Source organism: Carettochelys insculpta, chromosome 1, assembly GCF_033958435.1.
Source record: "Carettochelys insculpta isolate YL-2023 chromosome 1, ASM3395843v1, whole genome shotgun sequence".
NCBI lineage: Eukaryota > Metazoa > Chordata > Testudines > Carettochelyidae > Carettochelys > Carettochelys insculpta.
Window position 1 is genome coordinate 108,352,949 of NC_134137.1, and position 22,144 is coordinate 108,375,092.

Consider the following 22,144-nt stretch of genomic DNA (forward strand, 5'->3'; position numbering starts at 1 on the left):
ATGGAGTACATTAATACAACATGAGTTGATAGATACTGATATAGACACACTCCTTCTGAAGGGTGTCCTCTTTCTTGATAGTTCACGTGTGGTAACCCTATCTTTTTTTTTTCATTTGTGCTGACTGCAGTAACTAAAGAACTCAAACCATATGAGTCTGTACATACTTGTATCAATACATTTCCCCATTTTTCTGCATAATTTTTATTACTATAAATTATGTCATTAGCATTTTGAAATCCAGAACTTGATAAAATGATGACTTCCAAAACACTGGCTTTTTTTTTTGTTTCTTGTTGTCACAGTGTAGCAAAAATTAAAAAAAAAATGCTAAATCGCTAAGTTTTTTGTAAGCTTGTAATATTCATATGCATATTTTATCTGTATATTCTCTCAAGAACTGTATTTCATGTCAAATTACCAGGTGTCTGTTTTTAACATTATTTACAATTAAGTGTATTTTGATAATACTCACAATACTTCCTTATTACATTTTGCTTTAATAAATGTACTATAAACACTCCTTAGGTCAAAACAGTCATATCTCTTCATAGACTTGTGTTAAGCTGATATTACCATTTCTACCAAAGTCAGAAACATTTCAAAATCCCTTTTGTAAATTATTTGCTTAACAGAGATATTACCTGCCAAATGCCTCTTTTTAATCTGATTCAGCTATGCACTCCTTAAAGGCAACAAGTACAGCTGAGAAGTATCAAAGTCTTAATGAAATGTGAACATGTTCTAACGTAACAATTAAGAACAAATTATTCTATACAAATTGATCATCCTTATCTGAACTAAGGAAAAGAGAACAGGTTACTACTATTATTATTATTTTATGCCAAGATTCATGTGAGAATGTTTTTATCTGACAGACTGAGGACTCAGTAAGTCTTATGAATGCTTTTTTTCCCTCTCAAAAGTCATCTGTCCTAATTTTTCAAAATTTCCCTTCCAAATACTAAAGCTTAAACATTTTGCTAAGAACCTCAGTTGTGACAAGAATCACAACCAAGGAAAGTGCAGTTCTGTTCTCAGTGTGAGTTTTTAACCATTTTGTTAGACGTAGCATGTCCATCTGTGTAACGCCCCTCTTGGTGTAATGCTTTTCAGTGCCATTACAATAAGCCAGAGAAGCAAATAATTACTGAAGGTGGATTCGTGCAGCCCTTGCTCAGCCAACACTCTCGTTGTCTTCAATCTCAGTATCTATGATTTGAACCAAATTATGCACTAAATTTCAGAAACTAAGACACAAAGAATATATTGTTTCTGGAGAAGCTTAACGCTGGCCGAACCAAACTGTTTCAGTTATTTCTGTATAACACTTGGTCAGTTACCTTTGTATCCCTCAATATTTTTCTTTTTTAAAAAAATGATGTCAATGAAAACTCAAAGAAATGTTGTGCTGAGAAAGCCTCAAAGGACAAGATTTTAAAAACAAAGTTAACTTCTTTCTATTTATTGTTTTCTCAGGTGCTACAAATAGTAAAGAAACTCATGATATTCTATACGCCAGGCAAAAAGTTGTTGTCACAGCAAAGGCTTTTGGCCTACAAGCTATAGACATTGTGTACATCGATTTCCAAGATGAAGATGGGCTCCGTAGGCAGTCAAGAGAGGGTGCCCTAATGGGTTTCACTGGTATGGTCATCTGACAGTGCCTGCAAAATATATGTATTTTCCTCAATAAATATAGGTGCATAGATCAGTTGTTGATCGGTCAGTGTTATCAAAGACATCCCCAATTACTTATGCTTTAAACATTCAAACAAAAAAATCAGACTGCAAAATCAGAGGCTGCTTTTTCAAAATTGCATCAAGTGTATCACTGTTTTTGAATGAAAGACTAGGTATAAGATGTACAATATGTGATTCCTCCTGACAGACAAATCGAGTGAGAGATGATATTGTGCTCTGTGGTGAACAGCTGAAATATTTTTATTATTTTTTGGATTTTAAAACAATTTTCTTTCTTTTTTCTTTCTTTTCTTTCATTTAGGATTAGGGAGTAGATCAAATCCCCCCATATGCTAATTAGTATGTGGAAGTTATTGTCATGTTGTTTTCTTTGATTTGATTTTCCATATTCTGGCTCCCCTCCCAGTAAGTGCCTGTGCACCTGGTGGCACCTACAGGTATTGGCAGACGGCAAGACCAACAGGCTCCTTGCAACGGAGTCCTGTAACACTGACGGTTATGTAGTAATTGGTATACCACATCACTCACTATCACCAGTGAGACATTGCAGCAACCAAAAGATGGTGCTTTTGCGATAGAAATGTACCATTTGCTATACAGGATAGAATTCTAAAACTTAGTACTAACACTTCAGATTATTTCTTTCAAAAATTATAACTCAGGTTAGACTCAAATCAGCTGCATATTTATGTATTGAAGCAAAAAGCAGTCAAGTAGCACTTTAAAGACTAGCAAAATAATTTATTAGGTGAGCTTTCGTGGGACAGACCCACTTCAATATTGAGTCTGTTCTGGTCTGGCTATGATGTGAAGAAGTGGGTCTGTCCCACGAAAGCTCACCTAATAAATTATTTTGCTAGTCTTCAAAGTGCTACTTGACTGCTTTTTGTTTTGATAGTGTATAGACTAGCACAGCTCCCTCTCTGTTTCTATTTATGTATTGGTTATTGAAAGAATATATCCTGGGGTAGTGATCTAACTAGAGGTGACACTTTTCAAAGTAAAAGTAATGGCATATGTTATTTCAGAGCACTTTCATTATCTGAACAAAAATATCAAAAGAAAACTAAAAGTTAGCCTAATAGTTTCACACTTTTCTGTTAAAAACAACACAGAATGCCTGAAGAAGAGATTTATGCAAACCCAAAAGCTTCTCTCTCTCGCCAACAGAAGTTGGTCTAATAAAAGATATTACCTCACTCACCCTGTCTCTCATTACATTAGTAGTAACTCTGGTCTCTCTTCAGTACAGAGTCTGCCTTAGTCTCCGTTAAACCTTGGTACTTTCAAAATCTGAATCTTGATTTAGGGGCAAAATTGTTATTGTCCCAAAGTGATGGAACATTACTTACATCCCTGTGGACTTTCATAGCCCCATCATATGCCTGTTGATGTTGATAGGAATATGACAGTCTCTCTGATTTCACTACCTGCTGATGGTTAAGACACATAGACAAACATTTTTAATATAGGCACCTAAATAAAATTACTGGATTTGTAAATGCTGTGAGCATCTGCAACTCCTCTTGAAGTCAGTTGGTGCTGCAGGTGCCAAGCATCTTTGAAAATTAGGCCATTTTATTTAGGTGCATAAATTAGAAAATTTTGGACGTTACTAACCCGACATTTGGGCTCCAAGTGAACGTGTATAGGAAGTCATCTGGTATCAGCATAGAGGGATTTTAGAAAAGTAAGTGTGGAGCTGCAGTTTGTTTCAAAATACAAAAATGTGACTGAAGTTGTCATATTCAGATATGGCATAAGTAGAAGGCTGGTATCTGACAATTTCAGGCTAAGGGAAATTAATTCCTAATTCAGTCTTGGAAAGTCTTTGGCCTTTCTATATGAAATTCAAAGACCTGCAGAAAAGGCAGAACTCATTAACATGAATTCTCAGCCTTTTCCTTTTCCTCTGTGTCACTCCACGGCTAGAACCAGAAAATCTCGAAAATATAATGTCCCAACATATCATCTATAAATAGTCCAGTCAAATGTGAAGTCATAATCAGTGATCTTCTACTGGGCGGAAAAGCGCTGGATTGTTTTTGTTTAAAGACCCCCATATTTCATACAGCTGTCTAGTAGCTTAATAAAAAAATCCTGATATTATATTAAATGTTAATGAATGTTCCAACTGCTTATTTCTCATGTATTTTAAAATATTTTTGGGTCAAATCCTGCTAGTTTTGTTCACAAATAATGCCACTGAAGATGAAGGTGTGACTACAATTAGCTAAATATTTCACACAGCTAAAAAAATGGTTAATCAATTAATTGGCAAGATACAGAGAAAATAAATACTTATTTGGGAGTCCTAGGGCCACATTCACTCTCTTCCTAAATTGATGCAACTCCAGAATATTCAGCAAACTTATATATATTTACATAGGCCTGCAGTGAATTTTAACCCATGTAAAGTAGTCAGAATATGTTTGTTGAAGTTTATATAGTGTGCACATCTCAGAATATATAGTTACACAATACAAAATGGTATTTCTATGTATTTAAATGCTTATCTTAGCATCACCACCATAGTATCTAAATTTTCTTCTTATTTTCTTTTAAACTAGACATTGTAAGCAGCCTATTGTTTCTGCAGTAAATGTGCATGCCTATAATGGATGTTTCCAATTATCATTTAGCCACTGTAGAATTTTTGTAAAACAGGATTACTTTTACAGCAGCATATGTTTTATAGTGCCATAAAATATGGACTTTAAATCAATGTGTTGTCTGTATAAATGGTTATCAGCTTCAGGAATGTTTATATTCAAAAATAAGTAAACCTTAGAATAAAGCTTTAATAGCTGATTTAGATGACTATTCCAGTGCTACATGCTGAGACGCTAGATATAAATATGAAACACTATAGGTTTTCCTCTCTTTTTGCAGTCTTTTGTACAAGACAAAAATGACACCATCATATAGTTACCTAAACACTTGACAGGTATTGATTTAAAGCACGATATATCAAGTGGTACTGTAAAAAGGATTTCATGGTCATAAATTTTAATGTCTTCCAATTTTGCACCCTCTCAGTAACTCGTCAGTAACAACAGTTCAGTTTAAAATATTTGCTTCATTCCTGCATGGCATTAAACTCTATTATACAGTTGTTTGGATACATAAGATGTGGCAAAAGGCAACTCATGCCATAAATCAAATGTTACATTATGTTTTCTATAATCTGTTTGCCAATCTTACAATGCCACCAATTGTAAATTTTTACTATTAAAACCTTTAAAAATCTAATTTTAATACAGAATTGCAGTTGCCTTTTAAAAATAATTACAGCGCTATTTTGATTTTTTTATTGTATTTAACTCTTTGTTGTTATTTTACATGCATAATGAAAATGTATTTTCCTGGAAGTTAAGCTGTGCAGGCTTTGCTGTGAATTATGTGTAGAATCTTTAATTTCAGAATAACCAGTTTAATGATTAAAAATAAAGCAAATTAAAACCAAGAATACTATTAATTTACTCACTTTTATCATTTGATTTTACTAAAAATTCTTTATAAGTACAATTAAAGGTAAGTACATTAGCAAAAGAAATGTTCTATTCATGTAATTTCTTTTCAACAAAATAGTTATTAAAGTATTTAAAGTTTTAAATGGCTGTTTTAATTTTTCTGTAGCAGATTAGATTTTCAGAATCTAAATATATGGATTCCTTGAGGATTGTAAATAAAGGCTTGTGTAACCAGAAATAAAATAAAATTGAGTTTTTGTGGCAAATTCATCTAAGAAATGTGATAATCTGAACACGTTTTATTTGTAAAGAAAATCTTAGGCTAGCTTGGTTTACAAATTTATTTTTATGTACTACTAAATTTTATGATTGTGATGCTAATTATTGCAAATATTTTCTAGTTGCTAAATCATTAAAAAGGGTATGCTTCATTTTCGTGGTAATATATGTGAATTACTATATGAAATCATTTATTTATATATAATGTATCCAGCTTCAGTTTAAATGGAAATTTTAAAAATAGCCTTTTACTTGGAAAAAACACAAGTTAGTACCCAGCACCACAAACCTTTACGTACATGTGCACTGATCGTCCACCAAGATCCACTAGTATTGACCTCTGCACTCATGTGGAGACCCATTGGGTCAGTAAGGTACCAGATTATGCTAACTAGCAGATCCTGACACAAGTTTGGGGCCATGAATAGTATTTATTCACACAGGTAGTCTGACTAAACAGTTACTGCTTACGTGAGAGATTCCAGTATTGCATGGTTCTGGGAATATGAGCAACATGAGTATGTTCCTGTGAAGAAAGGCTATTCGTTTGAGTAAAGGTTTCAAGGATGGGCTCCTAATTTGTAACGATTTGTATTTGTTGAAAAGGAAAATTAAAATCTCCTCCATGGAGATTGCAGTACAGTTTCTTTGTAATGAGAATTCTAAAATTATTTCAAATTAAAAAAAATCAAAATCACACTTCAAAAAATGATTTCAAATAAAAGAGTCAAAATCACACATGTGAAAATTCCTTTTGAAAAAATCAAGAATGTAAATACTATTTTAAAAATTGTTGAACAAATAGTTGTTTAGGCATATACAGTCTGAATTATAACTGATTCAGCAATCCAATGTGAAAATCTTTACTAAAATTCGCAGGCAAAATTTAATTTTTTACATGCACACACACACGCACACACACACAAACAAAAGGATAAAAAGATGCCTACCTAAGCCTCTTTGTACCTTTTAAGTTCATTAATACAACAAAAAGAAAAGCATTAATACACCCACAGTAACTGACTAATCATTCTGAGGAGTGGGAATATGAATATTTTTAGATGCTAAACAAAGTATGGGAATGTACAAATTAATAATTTTTTGAATTAAGAAAGCTATCAATGAAATATAGCTTATTTTATTATTTAAATATTATTTTAGGTTATTTAATTTTTCAAAAAACAGTAATTGTAAGTTTCTGATGCCATTTTTATATAGCTACAATTGGAAGATACTTTGTACTTAAATTAGTATTGACAAGATGTGTCTATCATTACACCTGTAGTAACAATAGGAAAATGCATGGATTAAAATGGGTGGTTGAAAACATGTATTTTTGATTGGTAATAAATACAACTTTTGCCTTAGATATATTTGTTCATATAGTGTCTAGCTAAATGTTGTTGTTCAGTTTAATAATACAAGAAATCTAGTCAAATAATTAGTTATTTAACATAAAGTCTATGAGGCATTTAAGAGCCTCAAGTGGTTGGGACATTTTGTTGAACATCTGTTTGTTGATGCATGATTCTGGCGTTATTAATCTTCTTTGTAGGTAAGCAGGTGATTCACCCTAACCAAATTGCTGTTGTCCAGGAGCAGTTCTCTCCAAGCCCTGAAAAAATAAAGTGGTCACAAGAACTGATTTCTGCTTTTGAAGACCATCAGCGTTTAGGAAAGGTAAATATTTTATTAATACCACATATAGAAGACCAATTAGAATAATATTTAAATTTAATAATAAAATTTAAATGTAAGAAAAATTAAAAAGTATACAATAGCTTCTGGTGTTTTTCACAAAATATATATCAGGGTAGAATACAGCTAGAATATTTACAATATATATGCAACTTTCAAACACATTTACAAATGCACTTGCTGTATTCCCTTGCTTGCCTTTTATCCTTTAAATAAAATTTGCTGCTTAGGGGATTAAAATACGATTTAAATTATTAATTATCAATAATACTAAGAATACATTATTATTATTATTATTTTATTATTATTCGATCAAAGGATAGTAGCATGGAAGAAAAAAATATCTGCTTGCTTTGGTATTAATTGTGGGATGAAATAAATAGAGTTGAAATTCTTTATTCTTAAACAGTATCTGATAAAATCTCTTTAGTTATGGGGGTCTGATTCTGCAGCTGCTTAAACACATGAATAAAGTTACTTATGTGCATAACTGTTTGCCAAATGTTGCTCTTAATAATTAAAAGTGGGAACATTTTCTGTGTATTTGTAGCAATTTCTGGACCTGTGATTTGGATAGAGTGGAAAGCAAATTAACACTAGAATATGATTGTTCCTAATTTAGTGCATCATTGAGCCTCACGTTTCCTGCTCTGTGGGTTTCTGCTATGTAAATATTGCGGTGGTGATGTACAATCTGTCTCCACTTTGTGCCAGTAATACTCAAATTAGGGGTCGCCTGAAGGAAGATTTTATGCTAGTTGCAGCATTGTCAGTTAATTATCTTAAAGGTTATTTGCTATAATCCAGTTTGCCTCTTTTTGAAAGGGAAAAAGTTGCAGCTAAGTATGTTTATCTTATATATACAGCCAAACCCAAGACTGTTAAGAAGCCTGGGGAGTTTTAATGTCTAGAATAGTTAATTGCACACAAACTGAAATGTCTGAAGTGTGTTTATAAAAATTGAAGTGCAAAATACTAAGCAGCAGCAGCAGCAGCAGCAGCAGCAGCAGCAGCATTATAGTTTTATTTTGCAGTTAATATAATAATAAGTAAAAAATGTTCTGAAGTAAAACTGAACACAGAAGAATAATTACAAATTTGCCCTTTTTACTGGTAGAGTATAAATGTTCCCAATAAATTCCTTTACTTTATGGTGTGTGAAAACACATTGGAAGTTATATCTTCCCCTTTTGCACACATTTCTAATGCAATAAAGATTGCATATTAGAAATCGTAGAAAGGTCATAGCAAATTTGTGATTCATTTGCGTCTGCACTTAATAAAGCTATTATGAAGTAACAGTTAGTGCTCTACCTTTCACTATCTACAGTATCTAGATACTATTGACATGTCCATCATTGTGATATTTGGGTGTCAGTCTTGGTAATTGTGTCAGGTCTCCATCATTATATTATCTTTGTCTCTGGTTCCCTTATGCAAGGAATGTACAAAAAGTATGCATGCATGAGTTTTTAGTATTTTGATTCATACGCATTACATCTCTTACAAATGCATTTTGCTGGACATATACAATGCTAGTGGTGGTATCTTCCAGGGCAATGATATGCAGATAAATAATTAACATTCAAATGACAGATCCAGAAGAAAATTTATATTTGCATCTTGTACTTCCTGAGCCATATGAATTCAGTGCCAACATTCTATCCAAAGAGTACGCCTGTAATTTGTATAACTGGTAGCAGAAGAGGATGTATAGTAGTTTACAATATTAGTAGCATAAAATTAAAAAAAAAATCTTACAGATCTGGCATTTAAAGATCCTGACTTAGGAAAGTATTACTTCTATAATTTGTTTTAAAAGTGTTATTTTAATGGCAGTTTAACCCCAAAATGCCGGTTTCTTGATCAGCACTTTATGAAAGTTTTATTCTAACAAGTGTTTTATAATTAGGTTAGGAGCTTCTGTTACTCCTTTGGCAAATATAGATTGGCTTCTTTACTAACCAGTTTACATATTTCTTATTTTTTGTGTGTAAAGATCTATCAAAAAACCTGGATGGGCAAATTATTTTGTGAGCTAGCTGGAATTCTTAATATTTAAATACTGTTAGGTTTTCATAACAAAAAAAAATGGGTAAATAGATTGCTGTGTGCAATGTTTCCTGCAAACTTCTTAACTGAATTTTTATTGCTGTTTTACAAATGCATCGCCAAGAAAAGCCTGAACAGTCTGATTATTTAATTTTTCTAAACCAGAGGTGTCTCACAGGAGAGCTCTCATGCTGGGTGTCCTAGAGAGATGTTAAAATTACAATAATAACTCTTCCCATCCCATCTTGTAAGAAATATTCCACATATTGCTTTTAGAAATCCTATTGAGCAGACAGTGAAACACCACTCCCGCTTTTCTTTTTCTTTATTAAATTAGAACTTGCATGTCAGTAGGTCCAAAAATATAGCTTTAGTTCATACTGTTCAGTCTCACATTTTTTTTCTTATGTTATTAATCAAGATTGAAAGGCTGGAAAAAATAAATGCAAGGGATTTCAGTGGTTAGGTTGCTCACAGATAAATTATTGGTCTTCAACCTCTAGGATCACAGTTTGTTGTTAATTGGTTTCAAAGTTTGATGCCCTTAGTCAACAGCAGTTTGCATTAAAATACAATAATCAGCTCTCATAATTTATCACAGTTTGACAGACACAATAGTCACAGTAATCTTTGTTTGAGAAAAAGCTGAAATCAGACTATTATATCTTGGAAACTAAAATGCTTTGACACAGTGGTCCCTGCATGTGAGAACAGAGTTAGTAAGAAGTAGGATCACAGGTGGACTCTAAAATATTTTAAAAACTCTTGTAGTCCCTAAGGAAAAAAAAGTTTCTCCTTCCCAGTTTATTAGGAATAACATTATGGGCATGGTCCTGTGTGCACTGAAGCTAATGACAAAACTTTAATTAACCTTTTAATAATAACAGGATAGGGATCTATGCATTGGTAATGAAAAAAGGGAATGACTAACACAATATATACAGCACTGATCCAAACACTGGATCTCCATATTTGTATTGTTTGTTCTTTATTATTTGTGTCTGATTTGGACCTTGTTGAACTAAATTGCCATTCTCTGTAAAGAGCTTTGAGATCAGTGGCTAAAAAGTGCTACATGAAAGCCAAATATTTTTATAATCGGCCTCAGTAATTTTTCAATAAGAAGTGCATTGTATGGGTCACATGATGTGTGATTCTTAGGACTAAATTCAGGAGCAACTCCTATTAAAGTCTAAAAATGGCATAAACAGATACTGATCTAGAAGCAAGGTAGTGTATGTGGCATTCAGTAAAGTATATTTTGCTCTTGCTCTCATTTAAATCTGGAGTAGCTCCACTGCACTCAGTGGAGATACAGTGATACAAATATAAATTAAAGAAGGGTAGAAACTGACCCAGCTGGTATGCAAAATGAATAACTCACATGCAAAAAAAGTAGGTCAAAGGTAGCCAGAAAAGCTTCAGGTTGCACCTCCCTCGTCTAGCACCCTCGGGACCTCAGTGGTCCTAGATGAAGGATTTTGCCAGACCAGGGGAGGTGAATGCCCCTGGTCCCTGGCCACCGCCACTGGCCTGCTGCAGAGGGCCTCCTGGGCCTGGATTCGCACCAGGGATGCTAGCTAGCTCCCTGACCATGGCTCCATGCAGGGCTGCCAGCTGCACGGCTCTGCTCTGGGGATGCCAGCTCTCGGATCATATCTCCAAGTGGGGCTGCCAGGAGGCCTGCCTGGGTGCCTTCCTGCCCTAGCCCTCTGGTCCAGGAGCATCCCTCGTCCTTCCAGATAAGGGATGAATCCAGATGAAATAATGCCAATTTTCAGAGGTAAAACCTGTATTAATAGGGTGTGGGGGAAAACAGCTCTCCTTTTAATGTAACTACATTATGCTTTACCTTATACCTTTTCTCAGCCAAAATGCATCTTACTCCACCATTACATGACTGACAAGTTTGATCCCAAATACTTCTAAAATCATCACTTTTGTTGTTTATATGTAATACAAATAGCAAATTATTTTAAAATATATTCAAATTGTGTGTCGTGCAACCTAAGTCAAAATATTCGATTAGGTACAGTAAAGTGTGTTTACCAGTTGTCTGAGTTTTGGTTTTTAATCTGATATCAAGCAAAAACATGAAGTGAAAAGGGATGAAGTCAAAGCCCAATTAAGTTTTTACAAAAATAATAAATTGTAAATAATGTAAAGGAACCTGATTGGTCAACCTGAAAAGAAAGAACTAAACTTTGTATCAAAAGTCACATGTACAGGAAGTGTAATTTAAAGTTAAGATTAGTAATTCACAATTCAAAGCTGTAACTTTGGTTAAGTGCTTTAGACACCAAAGGGCGAAACGGAAAGAATGAGAGAGAGGGAAAGAGAGTGTGCACCGTGTATGTATAATGTCCTTAACAGGCCTTTGGCATCTGAATGATATGTGAACTCAAGTGATTTGGCAAACTATGCAGTGGCTTTTATGGTCCTTCCTGGAACCCTTTTATTTACACAGTATCTGGTCTGCAAGGGAATTGCTCACAATGGCCCTGTCATAACAGTCTTTGTTCAGAAAAGTCTGAACCCAGGCTACTGTATCTTGGAAACAATCTGTGTGATAGAACTTGTATTTGGGAATGATCCAACTCCACTTGAGGTCAGTGAGTGTCTTTCCTCTGACTGCAGGAGGAGTGGGATCCAGCCCTCTGTAAGGATTCTGTCTGTCTACAGCATCTGGCTCCCACTATCTTCCCAAAGGGCTGCTGTTCTGGGACAGGGTTCCTTAGCACCTGTGTCAATTAATGTTCCTGCTATTTTTTTCCAGCCACATACAGAATAATTTTATGTACATTGAGGCATGTGTAAATGTGCACCACCAGCAGAAACAGAAAAACCTAGCTGTGGGCACTCTGCTAATCACACTGGACTGTGTCTGAATCTCTCCTGTTAAGCTGTGCAAGTGCACAGCTTACAAGAAACACGGGTGCCAGTGTGTGTGTGTGTGTGTGTGTCTAGTCAAAAGACATTGGCCCCCAAGATCTTCCTTCATTCTGGGCTTGTCTACACTTAAAACACTGCAGCAGGGCAGCTGTAGCACTTCAGAGAAGACACTATCTAAGCTGACGGGGAGACTATCTCACTGACGTAGTGACATAGACTATCTCACTGACATAGTATTCCATCTCCCCGAGAAGTGGTAGTGAGGGCCCCCATTAACTTAGCACTGTCTACACTGGGAGTCAGGTCAGATTAACTGAGTCACTCAGCGGTGTCGATTTTTCACATAAAATCCAGTCCATATTATTAACTAAAGTCTCTTCGTGGTAAATAGTCTCAGAGGACTAACCATGTTAGTTTATAGCTTCACCAATTACAAGCAGTCCTTTAGGTCTGTTTCACGAAAGCTCATTACCTAATAAGTCTGTTAGTCTTTAAGGTGCCACAGGGCTACTTGTCATTTGTAATGTTCTCTTCTGTAGCGGTGTTATTCAAAAAAGAGATCAAAGAGGTGTGCTATAGCACAGCTGGTAGATTTCCTTCTATAGAAAACTATTTGGGGGAAATCACCACCCTGTGTTACATAGTGGTCGGGGTACATTAGTTTGTTAATCCTGCATATGCTGACTCCTTGCTGCTGCTACCAATCCAAGCAGGCCCTCTGTGGATTTTGAGGCTTTTCCCACTGAAGCCCTGGGGCTAATATACAGCATGGTTAATACAAGCTGCAGCCCTGGCCTAAACACCTAAACTGTACTTAAACAGGTCCTTAGCTCAAGTCTGCTGGCATAAACCAGTCACAGATTTTTAATTGCACTGTAGACATACCCAGTTTAGTCTGACATCATTTTAAAGGATCCTTTGGTTACGAAAAAGGAGCCTGTCTCCTGAAATGTTCTAGATGACTGCCTCTTGCATCTGTGTGTCCAAGTTATTATTTGATACCTGCAGGAATTAAAGAAAAGTAAAGAATAAACTCCTGGACAAATTTTGACTGGGGTGGTTCTTTTTCTGGGAAGAGAGGAACCTTCTTCTTGTTATAGCCAGAAAGATATTGTTCAGGACATTTTGGGCATTCCCAAACATCCTCCACCAGCCCTTAGTGACATACTGAGGTCTTGTCTTCACTACACAGTGGATTGACGCTTAGATGCAAGAAATCCATCTCTGAGTGCTCTCCCATGAACTCTGGTACTCCACCAGGATAAAGAGTAGCTACTGTCAACAGAGAGCAGACCCCGTTGACCTTATTCTATGGAAGACACCGCGGTAGGTATGTTGACTTCAGCTACGCTACTTGTGTAGCTGAAGTTGATTAAGTTAAATTGACGGGGGAATTTCATGCAGACAAGGCCTAAGCAGTAGAGATTCATCAGTGAAAAGGGAAGCGGACCTTGTCCTAGTTTGTTATCATAGCTTTTCCCTTAGAAAAAGGAGGTTTGGAAGAAAACTGGGATTCAACTCTACCTGACCCATCTTGGAAAATCTTCCAATATTGACTTCTCTGAAAATAAGCCTAAATCCTCTTACCCAAGAAAAAATTGTAGTCAGTTTGTAGTTTAGAGGTTCCCTGACAAGCATTGACATAAGTTCCAGTTTTTGGAAGAGGAGGTGTCCATTATTTTTTCTTTTCTTGGAAATAAACCCAAGTCATTCGCCTGAGCCCCTAAGCAGAGGTGCAAAGGTTTGTTTTCCTCCATGGGCTTTTGCCTAAGGATTTTGCTTACTGCCAGTGGAAAGTCATATTTTTGAACTCCTGGGTCTTTTTCCCATAGTTTCCTCTGGGTGTCCTTTTAATGCCCTCCTATTGTCTCCCCTTCCTGAAACAGTTGTCTTCCCTCCTTTCTCCCAGATCAGAAGATCTAGCTCTGTAAACTGCACAACAGTTTGTTGGCTTAAGGACCAACAGATTTTGATAGATTTATTCCACATTCTTTCTAGCTTCAGAAGAGGCTTTCTTTTTCTTTTAGGATTTGGACGTGAGTAAGCCATTTCGTAAAGCTTAAAGGTTTAAAATGGAATCTTTTAGCTAGCAATGGTGGAGGAATGTTTCCTAGACTTGATGATGCCTGCTTACACATTTCCTTCTTTCCTTCCCATCAGAAGTATGAGAAATTTGCATGGGCTAGCTCATATTTCCAATTCTTCACTTCTCCATTCAGTCTGCCACTGAAGCCGCATCTACAGTAGCAGGTTCTTTCAAAATATCCAGTGGAGCCCCATCTACACACAAAAAGTGTTCTTTCGAAATTAAATTGAAAGAACGCAGCGCGTCTTTTGAAACTGTTCTTCCACTCCCATTTCAGAACAAACACCTCATTTAAAAAGCTTCTTTGGAAAGCTCCTTTTTCTTGAAAGCACAGTTCTCATGGCACCTGATGTTTTGATCCCTGGCCTGTTCTTTCAAAAGAGTGGGGCCTGCGTGGACGCTCTCTTTCGAAGAAGTGGATCACTCTTTCGATCCGCTTTTTTGTGTGCAGACGCACTCTTTTGAAAGAAGTACTTTGAGAAGAGATCTTCCGGAAGGACTTCTTTTGAAAGGTCGCTGTAATGTAAACATAGCCAGAGTGTTCACAGAGTCGGCCCTCCACTGAAAGGATCTTGCATAACTGCTTATTTCAACAACACCCAGAACGTGGAGCGTTCTTTGTCTTCCACCTCCATTCATTATGCGACTCCTTACATTGAACAAAGCTGTTATGGGTAACAAAGCTGCTTGGGTAACCCAGTCTATAGACTGTATCTTGCTTTCTGTTAGGTGTGGGCAGTTTTTTCCAAGTAGAACAGGGCAGTTTTTCCCCAACTAGACAGGCCAGAAGCCAAAGAGCAGGGGTGGACAAGACACAGTCTGCAGGCTGGATCCAGTCCACCAAGCCACTGGATCCAGCCTGTAGACTGCTTCAGACACAGAGCAGCCAGCCTCTGTTTTAAACAGCTTAATCTGCTCCAGCTGATGGGAGAGAGGGGAATGTTTGTGTGCTGTTCCCACCCCCTTGCAAACTAGCTCAGCTCCCATTGGCCAGTTTACAGTTTTCAGCCAATAAGAGCTGACAGATTTTTGCTGGTGACATAGGCAGTGCATGAAGCCTCCCACTCCACTGGGCATCTGGAGCAGAGAGCCATGTGGAGCAGGGAGCATTTTTGAGCAGTGTGGGGCTGCAGCAGACAGAGATCCTGCCTCGGAGTCCTGTAGGCTGCTGGCCTGGAGCCATACTGTTAAGTCTCCTGTCCAGAGCCTTCCTGTGGCACCCCAGACTTTCCCTCCCGCAATCCTCTGCCCTTCCTACTGCACCCATACGCCCTTCCAGATCCTACACCCTAGTCCCCTGCCCTGGGTCACAGCTCCCTCCTGCTCTAGGTCACTGCACAAACCCCTGCAACCCTTCTTGCATCCCAAACCCCTGCCACAGGTCAAAACTGCCTCCTTCACCCAAACTCCCACATGGACCCCACACCCCCTCCTACACCCCAAACCTGTAGCCCAAGCTCCCTTCTGCATTCAACCTCCACCTCAGACCCCCCACCACCTCAATTAATATCACTGAAGAGTGCAGCCTTTGACCACTTTCCAAATTCTTGGAGGGGCCCCCGGTCCATCAAAATTATTGCCCACCCCGCCCTAGATCCGCTGGCATTGAAACCTTTGCACAAGGCACTTTACAGAAGAGACAAAGAAGACATCAAACCTAGGGGCCATTAGCCAGAGCTCATCTTCTGATCAGTGATCAAGACAGCGCTAGTGGAAAAGGCAGTTTCTCAGAAAGCTGGTTCCCAAAACATGATTTTGGACTTTGGTCAAAAGAAACAACTTGACTTTCATTTGTAACCAGCTAGAAAGCCACAACTGTATTTGGAGCTGCTGTGTAATGTGCTTTCTATGGCTTAGGAAAGTAGATACCATGTTCTATACCTGTAGTACCTTGAGAGTGGCCTTCAGTAGTGTCCCTCATATCAAGAACATTACAGCAATCCAGGTTCCTGGTCACAAAGGCACAGATGATCCTGAAAAGATCAAATGCAGATGAAAGAAGAACTACTGTCCACCTAAGTCACGTTCTCTCAGGGATTAGCCCTAAATTATAAATCTTGTTAATGAAGTGTGAGCAAACGTCTTTAATAGTGGAGCCAGTCACTATCCTACACAATTCTAAACAATTAGTGCTCCTTGTTATCTGGATTGACTTATCCCCAATCACATTCTTCCAAGCTTCAGTCTCTGTCTCAGGTAGGTTAAAGAGGAAATAAAATGCTACGGTGTCTGGGTTATATGACATACACACAGAACTGCAATCATCTGCATCCTGATAGTCTTACCCAGATTATTTCATTAAGAACATAAGAATGGCCATACTGAGTGAGACCATAGGTCCATCTAGCCCAGTATCCTGTCTGCCGACAGTAGCCAATGCCAGATGCCCCAGAGGAGGTGAACAGAAGACAATGATCAAGCGATTTGTCTCCTACCATCCATCTCCTGCCTTCGCCAAAAGGCTAATCACCATACCTTACCCCTTGCTAATAGCCATCTATGGACCTAACCTCCAAACATTTATTGAGCTCTTTTTTAAACTCTGTCAGAGTCCTGGCCTTCACAGCGTCTTCTGGTAAGGAGTTCCACAGGTTGACTGTGCGCTGTGTGAAGAAAAACTTTATTTTATTAGTTTTGAACCTGCTATCCATTAATTTCATTTGGTGTCCTCTGGTTCTTATATTGTGGATTATCTTATCCAGTAATACATGTGGAGCAAGAGTACTGAAAAAATAAAACCCTTTAGAACACCACATTCTGTATTGTATGAGAGATCTCAGTGTTCATGAGCAATTGGATGCCACCCCGTTCTGGGATCTTTCTGAAAAAAAAAAGACTGGAACCACTCACATAAAATCCTATCCATCCCTGTCACACTCAAGTCAACAAAGCATTTGGGTCAATTATATCAACGATTGCCGTCACATTTAAAGGAGTCATAGAATCATAGACTCTAGAGCTGGAAGAGACTTTCAAGAGGTCATCGAGTCCAGCCCCCTGCCTGAAGCAGGATCAATCCCAGCCAGGTTACCTGAGTGGGGAGGTGCTCACACCTCCCATTGTGAATCTTAGAATCATAGGGCTGGAAGGGACCTCGGGAGGTCATCTAGTCCAGCTCCCTGCTTCAAGCAAAATCAACCCCAACTTAGTCATCCCAGCCAGGACCTTGTCAAGCTGGGACTTAAAAACCTCTAGGGATGGAGAATCCACCACTTCTCTAGACAATGCATTCCAGTGCTTCACCACCCTCCTGGTGAAGTAGTTTTTCCTAATAGCCAACCTACACCTCTCCTTCTGTAACTTCAGACCATTGCTCCTTGTTCTGCTATCTGACACCTCTGAGAACAGTTTGTCAACATCCTCTTTAGAGCTCCCCTTCAGGAAGTTGAAGGCTGCTATTAAATCACTCCTCAGTCTTCTCTTCTGCAAACTAAACAAGCCCAAATCCCTCAGCCTCTCCACATAGGTCATATGCTCCAGCCCCTTAATCATTTTTGTTGCCCTCCACTGAACCTGCTCCAGTACATCCACATCCTTTTTATACTGGCGGTGGCGGGGGGGGGGGTGGAACTGGACACAATATTCCAGATGTGGCCTCACCAGTGCCAAATAGAGGGGAACAACCACTTCTCTGGATCTGCTCGAAATGCTCCTCCTAATGCACCCTAATATGTTGTTAGCCTTCTTGGCTACAAGGGCACACTGTTACTCATATCCAGCCTTTCATCCACCATAACCTCTAGGTCCCTTTCTGCTGTACTGCTGCTTAGCCAGTCAGTCCCCAGCCTACAACAATGTTGAGATTCTTGCATCCCAAGTGCAGGACTCTACACTTCTCCTTGTTGAACCGCATCAGATTTCTTTTGGCCCAATCCTCCAATTTATCCAGGTCACTCTGCATCCTGTGTCTGCCCTACAACAAATCTACCTCTCCCTCTAGCTTTGCGTCATCCGCATCCTTGCTGAGGGTTCAGTCTAGGCCCTCATCCCGGTCATTAATAAAGATGTTGGACAACACGACCCCAGAACCGAGCCTTGGGGCACTCCACTTGAAACCGACTGCCATCCAGATATTGAGCCATTGACCACTACCTGTTGGGCCCAACCATCAAGCCAGCTTCTGTCCTTCTTATAGTCCATGGATCAATCCATACTTCCTTAACCTATGGGCAAGAATGTTGTGGGAAACTGTATCAAAAGCTTTACTGAAGTCAAGGTATATCACATCAACTGACTTCCCCATGTCCACAGGCCTGTTACTTCGTCATAGAAGCTAATCAGATTGGTCAGGCAGGACTTGCCCTAGGTGAATCTATATTGACTACTTTTGATCACTTTCCCCTCTTCAAAGTTCTCCAGAATGGATTCCTTGAGGATCCTGTCCATTATTTTCTCAGGGATTGAGGTAAGTCTGTAGTTCCCTGGATTGTTCGTCTTTCCTTTTTAAAGATGGGCACTATGTTTGCCTTTTTCCAGTCATCTGGGATCTCTCCTGATCTCCAAAGATAATGGCCAAAGGCTTGGAAATGACATCTGCCAATCCCCTCAGTACCCTTGGGTGCATTAAATCCAGACCCATGGATTTGTGTACATCTAGTTTAATGTGTGGAGATACACCTCTCATAGATCTGGAAAGGGCCTCAGGAGGTCATCAAGTCTAGTCCCCTGCCCTCTTGGCAGGACCAAACCCCATCCCTCACAGGATTTTTTGCCCCAGAACCCTAACTGGCCCCCTCAAGGATTGAGCTCACAATGCTGGGTTTAACAGACCAATGCTCAAATCACTGAGCTATCCCTCCCCGTCTTTCACTCAGAAAGGTCTCCAAGTCCATGGTAGGCTCTGTGCCCTGCCCCAGTTGATAGAGAGAGATCAAAGAAATGTGAAGACTCCAGATCATGTGAGAACTGTTCTGCATGACCTTCTTAATAACATCATAGAAACAGCAGTTTAGAGGCCAGGAATAATTAACAAGCTCAAAGTTCGAGACAGGACTTCTTGAGCAGAGGCCTAATGAAGACTTTTTTGATGGAGCGTGGCATTTTACCGTCCTCTTTCAGGTGAGCATTGATTACCAGACATGTAACGATCTGAATTTATTTTCTATGAGGAAAATAGGGTCAACTCACAGTTATTTTCCAAAGCTGCTCTAGGATCTCAAGAAGCAAAATCTATTGAAACTGAACCCCTCCAGATAAAGATTTACTTCCAACAGAATGGCAATCCACTCTGGCTGTGGTTACACTAAAGCAACCTGTCAACAGAGATTTCCCAACAAAACTTCTGTCGACAGAAAGCCAACCGGGAGAGCACTCCACTCTGTTGACAGAGTAGCTGGACTACCCAGCCACTCTCTTGACAAAACAGGCACCCAGAAGCACAGCAAACAGAGCTGCCCATTGTTCTGGATGCCCTGTGTGTTGACAGAAAGCTCTGCCAGAGCATCCACATAGTCCTTTTGTCCACAGAATCTGTCGACAGCGCGTTATGCTTCATGGCTGAGAGGCAGAACACTGACAGCAAAAGTGCTGAGCTTTGTCGACAAAGTGTCAATAAAACACATTTTGTGAGTGGACATTCCACCAGTTTTGTGAACAAAACTGCGGTTTTGTTGGCAAAACTCAGTAATGTAACCGTAGCCTCTGAGTGCAGTTAAATTCACCTGGAAAAAAATGATGGAGTATTTCTGACATAAAGACATTTCTATGATATTTTCATGAGGTGGAAATCTGAACTGGCCAAGCCATTTACCAAACAGAAGTGTTCCACAAAGTAAAACTTCTTAGATACTATTGTAGTAGAGAAGAAAACCTTCACTTCCCCAAGAGCACACAACCAAAGTGTTCTATCAGGAAATCGTTTAATCTTAGAACACAATGGACCAGCACTGGATCTCTTTATGCTGCTCCTTATATTTCATTTGTCACAAGTTAAGGAAACATTTGAGGATGCCCTGTTGGAATAGAATATCCAAAAGCTACTGTACCAGTGTTCAAGAACAACAGACAGTCACAGTGTCCCACTAAACTACAGGTTAATGGGCCTAACCATCATACATCATTCTTTTTTAGAAATCATTGCTATCAGCTCAGGTCTATGTTTCCAAGAGTAGCATAATGAAATGGGTCCTCTGGCCTAATGAACACTAACATAATCCAAACTTGTGTGTTGTAAAGTTCAGTCCTGAATATCTCTGATGGCAACTCCACTATGTCTTGACAGCTTATTCAATTAGTTTTTCCTAACGTGTAATTTAAATTGTTCCCCTGCTGTGTCAATCTTGTTCCATTTTGTTTTTACAGCAAGTAGTGAGAATAATTGCTGCCTGTGCTTTCCACAATATCCCTCTGCCTTGTCATAGTCTGTAACTTTTGTCTCTCTATTATTTTAAACTGACCATGCTCAAATTTTTTCTATAGGCCTTATTTTGCAAACCTTTTCATTTTTGTTGGTCATGTCTGAGAACTTGCTACACTTAGTCTCTTTTTTAAAATTCCTTTCCAGCTTTGTTTCCTGTTGGTGTCTTCTGAGTATAACCCACACTCCTTCCTCCCAGTCTCTTTAGGATAGTGTTGGATACCAAGTAGATTCACTAAGACCCTACTCACCACTGCACAGTAGACACATAAATGACTGTTGTTTGTAACACAGGTTTATCTATCTGAGAGAATATAAAATTTCACTGTAAATGCCTTGGGCCCAAATGCAGGCCCAATTTACTAGCATAGTAAGGGGTAACTAAGCTCCAACAAGTATCAGAGAGGTAGGCGAGTTAGTCTGTATCTTCAAAAGCAACAAGAAGACCTGTGGCACTTTCTAGGGTAACAGATATTTTGGAGCATAAGCTTTCATGGGCAAAGACCTGCTTCGTCAGATGCATGAGTGGGGGGGGGTGTTTCAGAGAAGGGTTTAAAGAGGGAGTCTCAGTCAAGGGGAGGGCCAGAGTTGACAAGGTCTGTTCAGTCACGAAGGATGTGGCCCATTATCAGCAGTTAATGTGGAGTTGTGAACATCAAGAGAGGAGAAATCAGGTGATTTCAGTCAGGAAAGATATGGCCCATTATCAGTAGCTAATGTGGAGGTGTGAACTTCAAGAGTGGAGAAACTGCTTTTGTAATTGGCCAGCCACTCCCAGTCTCTGTTCAGTCCTTGGTTGATAGTGTCAAATTTGCAAATGAATTGCCGCTGTGCAATTTCTCTTTGGAGGTTTTTGTTTTTTGGGTTTTTTTGGTAGGATTGCTACTTTTAAATCTGTTACTGAGTGTCCAAGGAAATTGAAGTGTTCTCCTACAGGTTTTTTTATGTTACCATTCCTGATGTCTGATTTGTGTCTATTTATTCTTTTATGTAGAGACTGTCCAGTTTGGCCAATGTAAATTGCAGTGGGGCATTAATGGCACATAATGGCATATATTATATTAGTAGATGTGCAGGTGGAAAAGCCCCTGATGGTGTGGTTGATGTGGTTAGTTACTGTGAAGTTATCGCTGATGTAGATATGTGAGCAGAGTTGGCACCAAGGTTTGTTGCAGGGATTGGTTCCAGGTTTAGAGTCATTGCGGTGTGGTCTATAGTTGCTGGTGAGAATTTGTTCAAGTTTGGCAGGCTGTCTGTAGGCAAGGACTGGCCTGCCTTCCATGATCTGGGAGAGTGAAGGTTCATCATCCAGGATGGGTTGTACATCACTGATGATGCGTGGAGGGCTTTAGCTGGGGGGCTGTATGTGATGGCCAGTGGTGTTCTCTTGTTTTCCTTGTTGGGCCTGTCTTGTAACAGGTGGCTTCTGGGTACACATCTGGCTCTGTCAGTTTGTTTCTTCACTTCCTTAGGTAGGTATTACAGTTTCAGGAAAGCTTGGTAAAGGTCTTGTAGGTGTTTGTCTCTGAGGGATTGGAGCAAATGTGGTTGTATCTTTGCGCTTGGCTGTATACAATGGATTGTTAGTGTGCCCACCACACTGAC

At 38.8% G+C, this 22,144-nt stretch overlaps 1 protein-coding gene across 2 annotated transcripts in view; it reads left to right on the forward strand.

Moving 5' to 3' along the window:
* CLYBL (citramalyl-CoA lyase) overlaps positions 1-22,144 on the forward strand; it is a 250,714-nt gene that overhangs the window by 222,230 nt on the left and 6,340 nt on the right. For both annotated transcript variants that reach the window (XM_074983124.1, XM_074983133.1), the window contains exons 6-7: positions 1,480-1,647; positions 7,012-7,136. In XM_074983124.1, the coding sequence (XP_074839225.1) occupies positions 1,480-1,647; positions 7,012-7,136 (293 nt within the window). The remainder of the gene's footprint in view (positions 1-1,479; positions 1,648-7,011; positions 7,137-22,144) is intronic.